Source organism: Neophocaena asiaeorientalis, unplaced genomic scaffold (assembly GCF_003031525.2).
Source record: "Neophocaena asiaeorientalis asiaeorientalis breed wild unplaced genomic scaffold, Neophocaena_asiaeorientalis_V1.1 scaffold489, whole genome shotgun sequence".
Taxonomy (NCBI): domain Eukaryota; kingdom Metazoa; phylum Chordata; class Mammalia; order Artiodactyla; family Phocoenidae; genus Neophocaena; species Neophocaena asiaeorientalis.
The window spans coordinates 1,069,486-1,081,836 of NW_020174791.1; the positions used below are offsets into that span (position 1 = coordinate 1,069,486).

General features: G+C 55.6%; 1 protein-coding gene across 1 annotated transcript in view; it reads right to left on the reverse strand.

Annotated features, from left to right (window-relative positions):
• The window catches only part of AJAP1 (adherens junctions associated protein 1), a 61,495-nt gene extending 50,602 nt beyond the window's left edge, over positions 1-10,893 (reverse strand). The window contains exon 1 of the mRNA XM_024760328.1: positions 10,094-10,893. Coding sequence (XP_024616096.1) covers positions 10,094-10,889 — 796 coding nt within the window. The 5' untranslated portion in view covers positions 10,890-10,893. The remainder of the gene's footprint in view (positions 1-10,093) is intronic.
• Positions 10,894-12,351: the final 1,458 nt, after the last annotated feature.

Sequence of the window (12,351 nt, forward strand, 5' to 3'; positions counted from 1 at the left end):
CAGGACTCCCCAGGTCCCTGTGTCCATCCCCGTCTCATGCGATCCACACTCCCTCCAGGTGATCTCAACCCTCCACACCCAGACATCGGAGGGCTTTGAGTCTCCACCCCAGGCCAGACCTTCCCCAGCTGCAAACTCACAAGTCCAGAAATCCGCAGACGTCCCCACCTGGACAGCGCACATGGCAGCTTGGCCTCAACATGGCTAAAGCGGCTGACGTCCTTTTCCAATCTGTGCCCGCCCACGCTGCCCCGTCTCAGCCAAAGGCACCACTGTCAGTTGAAGACACGAGTTGCTCAGACCCAACACTTGGAGGCCTTCCAGGTTGTTCTCTCTCACCACTGCCCCGTCCGATTCTTCAGTAAGTCCGCCCACCGCCAGCCTCCCCTCTCCACTGGGCTGCCTCCATCACCCGCACTCCTGTCCTTCCCCTACGGTTGCCCTCCAGGAGCTTCTGCGGGACTACGGCACTCTGTTCACCCCATACACTCAGGATAAAACCCAGAGCCCTTACGGTCGCCCCCAAGCACCTCGCAACCTCGCCCCAGCCACCACTCTGACCTCCCCGACTCCAATTCGTATGACCCGTCCCGCAGAGCCCTTCTGTCACTCATCACATCACACGGTTTCCTTTGCCTACACCTTCCATTTCCCTGCCATTCCCTCCTTCTCATCATTCGGGTCCTTGGGTGGGGAGGCCTGCCTCCCCGGCCACACTCACCCACCCACCTCGTGTGTACCCTCCTCGCACACGTTCGTACATGGGGTTTCCTTATTTGTGTTTTTACATGTGTCTGTCTGTCTGCTGACCCTGGAGGGGACAAAGACCGTGTGTGTGTTGTCTTCTGATGTCACTGCAGAGCCTGGAACATAGTAGGTGCTCAGTAAACACTTGAACTGAAAGAACAAGTGAGTGAATGATGATCTACAGGGATGAGGCCACTGGGAGCTCAAGAATTTTGATCTCTGACTTGTCTGTGAAGCTCAGTTTATACAAAAGGAAACTTGCTCCAAGCCCCAGTGGCTCCCAGGGCCTCTGGGCAGCTCTGGCCTCGTGGGGGAGGGTCAGTGAGGGTTGGGCTAATGCTCTCCCCCCGCAGGTCTGCCTACCTCTCCAGCAACGCCAGGACTAGGGGCAGATGAAAAAATCTGCAATTTTCCCTGCCTCTCCAGGAGAAAATTCCCAGGCACTGCCAACTCCAGCCAGAGCTAATGAAAGCTCCTCCCATTGTAGTGGGTTCAATAGCAGCCCTCCCCCGCAAAGATAGCCATGTCCTAATCCCTGGAACCTGTCAATATGACCTTATTTAGAAAAAGGACCTTTGCAGATGTAATTACATTAAGGGTCTCAATACGAGACTATCCTGGATTATCAGGGTGGACCCTAAATACAATGATGGGTGTCCTTATAAGGAGAGACACAGACACAGAAAGAATAAGCCATCTGAGGACAAGGTCGAGATTAGAGGGATGTGGCAACAAGCCAAGGACACCGGAGTGCCCAGCAGCTGGAAGAGGCAGGAAGGATGCTCTCCTAGAGCCTGTGGAGGGAGCCCAGCCCTGCCCACACCTTCATTTTGGTCCTCTGGCCTCTGGAACTGGGAGAGAATGAACTTCTGTGGTTTTAAGCCCCCCAGTTTGGGGTGACTTGTTGCTGCAGCCCCAGGACACTCACACACAGAAGAAAGCTTCTGTGTGCGGCACGCAGGTGAGGGCGAGGCCCAGGGATGCCCAGAACTGCAGCCGGGATTCTCGGGGGGCAGGGGCATCTTGGAATGTGGGGACACATTTGGTTGTCACGATGACTGGCATCAGCTGAGTAAGGCTGCGATGTCACCTGCCCTGCAGTGCGGGGGACAGACGTGCTCCCCCAGAGACGGCCCTCTGTCCTGTGTGACTGCGAACGTCCTGCCACACATTCAGGCACATTCTGAATGCTCTGAGCCCGGAGACCCTCCTTTGCCTCCACGTACAGACCCAGAGTATTCTTTACATGATTTTAAGGAGCACCGAAGTTTCCCAGAATGCAACCACCACACACATCAAAAGGAAGCTGTATTATTTTTGTCCCCAAGGTTGCAGAGAGCTGCTCACCATTTCAGAAAGTCACGTGCCCTCAAGGCCCAGAAGACACCTGTCTCAGCTCGCGTTGGCATCATGTTCCTGGTGATGCCCCAGGGCCAGGGAGGAGGGTGCCTTTGACCACCTCCTTACGCTTCCCAGTGAAGATGTACACAGACCAGCCTTTATCATAAGTAACCTTCCTCTGTGTTGCCTCTAAATCACACTCAGGGCACCACTCAAGTGTTTAGAACCATTGCTTTCGGCAGGCTATATTTTCTATGAAAATGTAGGTGCGTTGGAAGTGAGTTAAGGGAGCATTTGCAAATGTGTATTCGGAACTCGGGCTGTACGTCTGGATGGTCAGGGGGCCTGCCCTAGAGCCCCGGCACTTCCTTCTCCTGCTCTCTGGCACCCTCCTCCCAGCCCAGCTTTCTCCAGCTGCCTCTGTCCTCCAGGGTGGCCCCTCCTGCCCCGTCCCCACAGAGGATGCCGGTGCCCTCCTTCATGCTGATGGGGGATAGAGAAGAGGACCCAGGTGTGCGTCTCTCAGGGGCTCTGCCCTCGGCCCAAGGACACACCCATGGAGTCCTGGCCAGGGCCCTAGCTGCTGGCCTTTCTGGGCAACGTGTGAAAGCACACCGTGTTTTCACATCTGACCCTTCCACGCCCCTGGCCTAGACTTTGCTGGTGGAGACCCCCTGCTCCGGGAACTTCTTGAAGGCCCAAGAGGACAGGGAAGGTTCTTTCATCACTGGACCTCACACATGGCCCAGAAAGTGCAAGCAAATAAGACAATCGTCTTCCTCTCGGACTTAGGACCCCTGTCCCCACCTCACTCAGGATGTCCTGAAGCTTCAGGCAACAGGGGTGTGTGGTGGGGAGGGTCCCCCCAGAGTCATGGAAAGGGCCCTGGCCTGGGGGTGAGGAGAGCTGGGTGGGGATCCACCTGCCCCCCGACTCTCGATGGCTGAGCCTCCCTCAGCATCAGCACCACCCCCTGCCCCCCAGGCCAGTTTTGAGAACGTGGAGAGTGAAGCATGGCAAGTCCTTCCTGGGCTACTTATTGGGGGAGGGTTGTGTTCCAGGGGGGTCTGGAGAGAAGCAGGCTGTCCTCGTGCAAAGGATGCTCCAGCTCATGACCTCCCCTTGGTGTGACTGCCCCCGAACACACACGGGGCCGCCGATGTGGCTCGTTAGGGGGTCTGGGTTTCCGGGGTAGGTCTGATTGCTGAAAGCCTTCCAGGGCAGAGAAAGGTCACAGAAGAGCGAGAACAATTCAGGCTGGGTACCTGCACATCCTCATCCTAATACCTTCGGGGAGCATTTGAAGGACACAAAATAAGTAGCACGTTCCCAGCGCTGGCGCCATTCCGACCCCCAAGGTAGCCACAAGAGGAGGTGGACTCCATCATCAGCTCTGCCCTGGCATGCCGCAAGCTCCGCACTCCACCGGGGTCAACACGGTCAAGTCTCAGGACGGCCTCGCGAGGTGGAAAGCATTTCCCAGTTCCGCAGGCAGGGAAGCCGGGACTCCCCGAGGTCACGTGCACAGTCGAGGACATGCCACTGGCCCGCAGGCGGGCCTCCAGGGCCTGCGGCAGGTCCCGTCAAGGCAGGGGCTCTCCCCACCAGCCCCAGCTTTGTCTCCCACACAGCTCCCCAGACAGACTCGGCATCCCTGCTGCCAAAGGAAACTTCTGGAAAGGGAAGCCGCATCCTCTGTTATCACTGATCCTCACCTCCCAGCCACAGACTTCAGGGCAGAGAGTCGCTGAGCCACATCGAAAGCAAAGACCGGAGGTCTGGTCTTTCTTCCTGTCTGACCATGTGGCACGTCCATCACCCGGCAGTCGGGGCTGAGTCTCCGGAACTGGGCAGGGAGCTCTGGGGAGCCCTGACCTTCACTGAGAACCTACCTGCTGCAGAGGTGACGGCACTCTTTCTTCCTCAGGTGTAATCACTTGGGCCCTTTCAAGTTAGTCACTGTAACCCAGGACCACTCCTGGGCAGGGGCGGGGGACAGAACGGGTGACGTCTCACCCCAAACAGAGGCTCTGAAACCCCGTTGCCAGCAACCACCCTGATGACCCCAGAGCCTGCCTGCGCCCGGGAACTGCTGGGCCCACTGCCTGGCCCCCCGGCTGGCAGGCAGGCTGTTGACGCTGTAAGCGGGGAATGCCAAAGCTCTCCAGGGCTCTCCTTTCACTGATGACAAAACAGGAGGGAAACGGCACCAAGGCCGCTCTTCTGGTGCTCGGCAGAAGGACACATGCCTCTCACATTGCTATATCAGTTCAGAGCTGGACCAGGGACCCCAAGGGTTTTCTCTTCCAGATCCCGTTCTAGACGTGAGAACACAGTCCCGGGGTCACCTCCCCAGGCTCCCTCTACCAGGCAGGCCTCTGGGCTTCCAGCAGCGCTGGCCTCCCTGGCCTCTGCCCCTGTTCACCCTCCCCGTCCATCAGGACTCTCCTCATTCGCCCCTCCTCCTCCATCTGTGTTTCCAGAATAACACCTGAGCTATTATTGCCTACGTGGTGTTTGTGACATTTCCTCTCGCGCCCTTCCCTGTCTGGCTTTCCCAAAGAAGATTTTTAAGCTCCTTGTAAAGAGGGCACAGGGATGGGTTTTCCAGCCCCTGGCCCCTCCCCGCCCCAAGGTGCAGCATTTAATGTCAACTCAGGAGTGGATCGTTCGCTGTGCCATTGATCAGAAGCCAGAAACTCTGAGACCAGTTCTCTTAACATAGTCAAATAAAAATTCTAAAAATGATGTTCTGTCTCATATTTAATTTCAACACTTAAAATCATTCCCTGTGAGTGGATGAAACCATATACCACCGTATATCAAAAGCATCTGTGAATGCGGTTCCCGTGGAGGGGAGATGCATCCTGCAGGGGTGTGTCTCCTGCAGCCCCCCAGGCCCTGGATCACTGGCAGCCCCACCGGCACCCTTAGAGGACACTGGTTTCCAGATCGAGGAGGCATCAATTCAGGTCTCTTCCTGTATCTTCTGAGGGCCTGGGGAGGACAACAGCCCAGGGTGGGTGGAGGGCCACCGCTTACAGGTAGAAAGCACAGGAGGACGGCCACCATGGTTTGGGATAAGAATTAAAGAAACTTCCTGATCCCGAAGTGCTCTTAGAAGAGGAATGAGGCCCTGAGGGAAACAAAGAGCTTAAGAAGCACTAAATGCAGTAAGTTGGAGCAGGAAGCATGTGAAGGGAATAAAAGGAAGCCGGTGATGGAGTCATCTCCAGGAGAATCCAAGGCCGGCTTTAATGAGTCAGCCCATTTATCCACTTGGTGTGAACACAGCTTTGCTCAGCAAAGGCAGGGGAGCGCTCAGGGAGGCTGGACAGGTCCCGGCGCCATCAGCAGACACACACAATCCCGCCTGTGGCCAGGACAGGTGACCCTCCAGAACCAGAGCTGGCAGGACAAGCCACACCGCATCCATACGGGAAGTCCCAGTGAAGACCCCGAAGACCAGCCTCGCTGTCTGCAGAGTTTAGGATGTTGAGGAAAAGCTCCACAAGCTCACTTGTTCGTTGATGCTCTTATCCCAATTAAGCCACTCAAAAATTTGAAGTTCGTGAGTCATTTGCTTCAAATATCTTTAAATTAAGGACGGATTCATTTCCCTGGCAGCAAACACCCAGCCAAGTTAATTAAAAGGGGCTCAGCATTTAAACCGCCATCGCAGCTTTAAACAGAAGGGGAGGAACGTGTCTCTCTCCGTCACGTCTGCTTCTCTCTCCCTTCCCCTCCGATCCCGGCATTTAGAAACTACTCCATCACCGTGGGACTTGATCCCAAGGTCTCCCCGCTTCCAGTTCAGGTCATCTGACCAGCAGGGTGAGAGAAGACGACACCAGCCCGTCCCACCAAGAGGACACTGAAGGCCCCCTGGTGACAAGGACAAAGGAACCTGGAAATCATCCTTGGAAACGCGTGAGTGGATTCCAGTGTAAAAATTACCAGACAGAACTGGGAGAACATCTGAGCCATCGCATCCTTGAGCTGCTGGCTGTCACAGATCTGTGACTGATCCAGATGGGGACACATCTCGAATGACAATGGGGACCTGGGCCCTCCTGGGCAGTGCACCTTCCCGGAGTTGTGAACACAGGCAGGTGGGGAAAGCGTCAGATGTGTCTGTGCAGGCAGGAGCCGGGGGCCAGCAGGCAGGGTCGAGGAACGTCAGGTCTGGGAAATCTTTACTGAGCGCTAACTGCAGGCCAAATGCCCAGGAGATCCCGCAGTGGGCAAACGCGGAGACTGAAACCAGCTGGCTTAAAGTGCCCACAGCTCCCTTTACGAGGTTTAAGATTAAAGCCCAGGAAATGACTTTCCATTTTTCCGTTTTTCTCCTGGGAGACACTGTAATTCCAGACTCAGAATACAACCAGCAAGAGAGCTGTCACCGGAGAACAGTGCTTCACTGTGGTGAGCCCTCTTTTCCGGACCTCAGGTGAAGTGCTGACCGTCTGACGCTCAGTCTCTGCCAGCACCGTGTGAGGCTGCCGCTCAATGCCTTGGTGAACCCGAGCCAGGCGCTTTTCCACCCCAAGCAGCTCCTGGCTAAGCATCATCTACACCTCTGCTCGGAGCACCAAGGTCAGGGATGAGAGTGTGGGACCTCATCAAATGATGTCACCATGGAGCAGTAAGCCGGTGACAGCAAATCACCACAAGGACAATCACCAACATTGTCATCACCATCACCACCATCACCAGTACCACCAGCACCGTCATCTCCATCATCATAATTACCACCGTCTACACCATCTCCATCAAGACCATCACCAGCACCATCATCTCCAACATCACCACCACCATCATCGTTATTGTATTAACAGCAGCAAACATGTCCTGAGGAACTTTCATGTGCCAGGCACTGAGCACCTGGTATGTACTATCTCACTGAATCTTTACAACATTATGAGATTTTTAATTCTGTAATTCCCACCGAGGCACAGAGATAAGAAGGAAGCTGCCCAAGTTCACGCAGCTAATACAGATGAAGCCAAGAATTGGCAGGCAGGCTGCGGCACACTCAACTACCACACTAAAACTAGAGAGATTTCCCAACCGCTCTACGTGGAGCGTGACTCCTGCTCCACGTCAAGTGGGCCCTTAGACAATTCCAGCAGCTTTTCCATTTAATGTTAGCTCCTGACAGATTTCAGAGTGCCCCAGATCACCAGCCACCTGCCCTTTCTACACCCACCAATGCCTGTGCTATGGACAGACAGGAATGTTTAGACATTCCCCTTCTAAACGTTTCTCTACAGAAGCAAAAATAAAACAACTTCCCAAATCTGATTCCAAAGACACTTCTTTTGACCACAGAATTGACTTATCAAATTCTTCATATCACTTCCTAAAGCCTTCATTCCAGACTTTGGGGCACCCCCCAGCTGTGAGTGGGCAAATCTGGGCCTGTTTGTCCTTGATGCCTGTAACCCTCTCCTCAGAGTCACTCTTGCTGGGTATAAAAACATCTGGCACGGATAGAGGATTCTTAGTTGCCAGGCACCGTGTTTTGTACTTGGGGTTGATTTACTGAGACTTCACAGCAACCACTTAGGAGAGATATTTCTAAACTTTCATAAATGAAGAAAATGTAGCCAACAGAGAAGAGAACTTTCCCAGGGTCAGCCAGCTACGTGCAGCAGAGCCCAGATTCACACGCAGATCTGCAGCCTGGAAGCACGTACCGCTCACCGTGGTGCGCAAGGCCCCCCAGACCACAGCTCTGGGATCCCCAAGACCGCCCTTGCTACCTTAAATCCTGTCGGAGAAGGGTGAGTAGTAGTCATACTCCAATGAGTTGGGGGCCTAGGTCTACATCTGCTGACTAGGGGGGGATCTGCAGGACCCCTGCCTGGGCTCTCAGTGCCCTGGGGCTTGGATCACTTATGTAGGACCAGCTGAGCTTTGATGAGCCCGGTTAGGGGAATCAGCATTTCCTCTCTTTCCTTGCCTTGAACTCGAAGCTGAGGACCACTGGCTGCCCCTACTCAGCATCCAGCATCACTTCCCAGAATGAACATTTCTCTGCGTTAGAAACAAACACACATACTTACCCCCTTTTAAATCTGTTGTGCTAAACAAATTAATCTAGCAGCAGATTATATTATGAAGAACCATAAATCTTTTCCAAGATAAGCATCTGTCAGGCTGGATTAGCAATATCCAGTGTACTATGAATTAATTTGCTAAGCCTTATAATGCTGTCCCGGGCATTTAACTTTAGTAATAACAAATGTAATTTGGAAGAAATGGGAACTCGTTTTCTCATCCATGTCTATATAGTAAGTGACGTAGGCAGAGGAGATGACAATAAATGAACGCACCACTAATTCTATTATGATGATGGCTTGCGAGTTTATTGAGGTAAAAACGAATGCTTTGTAAACTGCTCTTGGGCGCCTGGTACGGAGAAGATGAATGGCAGGGTCTGTGTGTCTCTAGACCCCAGAAGGGGGCTATGTGGAAGACAGCTGAGGCACAGACCTGCAGACCCTCTCCCGTGACACCCCCAAGCTCACAGCCTCCGTCCCTCCATCCCGGCCCCCGGCCCCTGGCGTTGAGGTGGAGCTTGGCTTTGCTTCCACAGATATGTTGCTCTCAAGGGAAGAACCACGCAGAATAAAAATCGCAGTTCTCTTATCCAGGTGAAGGAAGGAAGTAGGTCATGGAACAAGGGCCACCCACTCCCTGGAAACCTGTCCAACTACTGATCATACCCTGCCTGTTGGCCGGGATACAGAACATGGTACACACACGGAGTGCAAGGGACAGCATGGCAACCTGGCTGCGGAGGGACCCTGACGAGCAGTTCTCTCTGTCCTCGGGTTCTGTAGAGGATCCGTGTCAGGTCCAAACCCTGAGGAAGTGGAGAAGCAAGCCGAGGGTGGAGGAGGCTGCATGGTGCCCCCACCCCTTTGGGCTCATGCCCTGGAACTTGCATCCTGTTTTGCAAGTCAGCAAATACCGCTGCCAGTTTAGGATGTGCAGGCACGGACACAATCTGTAAACCTGGGAGTCATGGTGGGGCATGGGGCCATGGCTTGTTCACAGAAGCCAAGGATGCTGGCAGTGGGTGGGAACACAGGGGTCCAGGATTCTGGCTGTCCCCTGGCCGGCCTGAAGCTGGGTACATGCAGGGGGCCTACCAGCGAAGGGACAAGCTTTGGCCTGGGAGATTTTCAAGGGCTACTCCTTTCGAAGCAATTGGAGGAGTTACAGGAGGAGAAGGAACAACAAGACGACGTTGCAGCAAGATATTCCAAAGCCAAGAAATGCTAGTTGTCTACACACACCTAGAATAACACGGCCAGGAGAACCGAAGCCATCTGTCAGATCTCCATCCTCCAAACACCTCCTAACCCATCTTCAGGGACAAGACACCCCTCACCTGAGTCAGTGTGCAAAGCCCCAGCTAACACCACAGGAAACTCCTCCTGATACACGGCCTCCGGCTCTCCTGCTGTTTGAGGTAATTGCTAATTCTAGGCCAGTCTGACAGTTGCCCCTCCTTAGGGCCACACCCTTGAGGGTTTTTGAAGACACCACATACCCTGTCTCTATCAGCAGATGTGCCCACATCTAACTCCCAGGCTGGCCCAGGAGCTGAAGTTCTGTCTGCCATTCAGGAAGATGTTTCCCTGTGTCTGGTGGGGCTCAGACACCCCTACACAGGCAGGGTGGGTACAGTGCCTACTTCAGGGCCACCTCTAGGGAGAGACCCTCTCCCTGCTCCCTTCCAGCAGCTAGAAGAGCCTGGCCCTTCCTTGCAGAGCACAACCCAGATTTGTCAGGACATATACACGTACAAGTTCACAGACACACAGCGCCCCATCTTCCCGTGAGGGGCTGTGGCTTTAGGTTCCCTGATGGGAAATGAAGAGTCTCACGAAACGGCATCACCCAGGCACAGCTCAGCATCCCTCCTAAGCCACACACCCCCCCAAAAAATATCCCCCCAACCCAGCACCAACCAGAAAAGAGGTGGGCGTACCTGAGGTCTCCCCCAGAACCCGCGGGGGCTTGCTGACTTTGCCACTGTCTCTGCTGGGGCTGGTGGAAGGCTCCGTTGTGCTTACCCCAACCGGTTTCCCACTCCTGGGGTCCAGGGGCTCGGTGAGCCCCTGAGTCTGCAGTGTCACGGAGGTGGCCGTGGTGGCGGTGGCGGTGGCAGTGGCCACAGCTGTCTTCCGTGTTTGGAAGATGGAGACCGTGGTGGGGCCATAAACGCCTGGAAATGTATTGGATTCCGGGGCCTCCTCCTCCCCCGTGGGCCCCCAGGCAATGAACTCCGTCTCCGTGGTGGGCCTGCTGCCTTGGAAGTCAAAGCTGTTGAAGGCGGGCCCCTGCAGGTGCCTCTTCCCCCTCCGCAGGAGGGCCTGCTGGTCCGTGGGAGCTCCACTGCCCCCCGCAGAGGATGAGGGGCCCAGGGAAGGGCTGGATTTGGCAGCAGCTGGGGGCTTGGCCAGCCCCCCTTTGGGCCCCAGAGCGGCCACCTGGTCCCTGGGTCTGTGCGCCCGTCGGGCCCGGGGACTCAGCATCTGCCCGTGACTGTGACCACGCTCCAAGCGGGGCGGCCGGGGGCTCCACACGGGCGCTGGGACCCGGGCGGGCTGTCCGCTCTTAAAACTCCACAAGCGGGGTGGCCGGTGGGGCAGCCGGGGCAGCAGCCGGAACTCGGGGCCCGGGCCCAGGGACTCACACGCGGGCAGATCCAGGGCGAGCTGAAACATGGCTATAAGGATCCAAGCATGGCTTCCTAGAGAGCAGCCGGGCCAGCGGATGAACATGGAACTGCGTGGGAGAGAGAGAAAAGCATCAGTGGGGGGACCTCTGCCTGGGGGGCGCTCTCCACCCCCAACCAGGACGAGGAAATGCTCTTCTTGTAATGAACGCTAATCCTAGCTTCCAAAGGGGAATGAAACCCTTCGTTAGTTCACTTCAAAGGCCGACTCGAGCGCGGTCTGTTAGCATCTTAGAAACACAGGCCGAACCACACGCGCTCAGGACCCGGCTTCACCTCCAAGGAGCTTGCCTGCACATGGCCGGCTGAGGACAAAGCGTCCGCTTACAGGAGGGAAACCGAGTCTCCAAAGCCCACATCTGTCAGCTGAAGAGATGACCTCACGGGCCTTCCATCCCCGCTTTGCTCTGACCCTTAATAAAACGGAGGCACCAAGAGGGGAGGGAACGGCAGGGCTGGAACGTGGTCCACACCCTGGGTCCAAGGCCCGGGCACTTCCCTCTAGGTCACAGACGTTCGCGGTCTGAGGTGGGTGATGCTAAGCCTGCAGCCTGCAGTCCTGAGGTTTGGAGGGACAGGGGTTTCAGCCTGTGGGGCTTCACGTGGAGCAGAGTCCCAGCATCTACTGCTCCGGGCCGGGTCCCGCGCTCTGCCAACCCCACCCTCTGCCGCCTCGTATCTCAGTTGAATGTGCCGATTTGAAAGCAGGCTCATGGCCTCAGATGCCGTTACACATACACGGGGAAAGCTGCTGGTCTGTGGCCTCCTCTGGATCTCGCTCAGGAAAAGACACGCTGCGGGGAAGCTGAAAGTCAATCAAGGCGCTCACTCTGCCCAAGTGCTTGTTCTGCCGATACTTTTCTCCCGTGCAGGTGCTGGGGAGGCTGGGGAGGGCACACCCGCACGGCCTGGCGAGGGCAGCGAGGCTGAGTGTGCCCTGGGCCTGGCAAGGATAGAGCCAGGGGAGGATGCAGTGCACATGGAGGGTAGGGGGACCCGGGCCCCGCGCCCTGCCACCGGCTTAGGTAACTGAGGACCTGGGACAGGCGCCCTTCAAAGCCAGAGCTCGTCAGCAAGGCCATGTCTAGAAATTGACACGAAGCCAGAGCTTAGGGATGGTCGCAGGTGGGGGGTGGAAGAGCATGTGTGTTGCACTGAGTCGTCAGCCCAGAAACACTGTAGAACCAGGCCTGGGGAAGCGGAGTTTGGCAGGTTTTCCTCCAAGGGTGTCACGTGACTTTAAAAGGGACTGAATCAGTCCGTGTCTGTGTGAGTGTGTCCACGTGCCTGGGGCTGACTTTTCCCTCACTGACACTTAGGAACGTGCTGTCCCCCCAGCATGTTGAAAGGAAGAAACTTGTATTAATGAGCGCTAATTGCCGAAAAGGACAAATCCTCAAATAATAAGGCCCCAGTTTTTCAATCAGAACGCAAGTGCTTGGCTGCAGAAATTAGGAACCGCTCATTATGCTAATGCCTCCGCACCAAGAGGCTGCCGGTGCGCGATT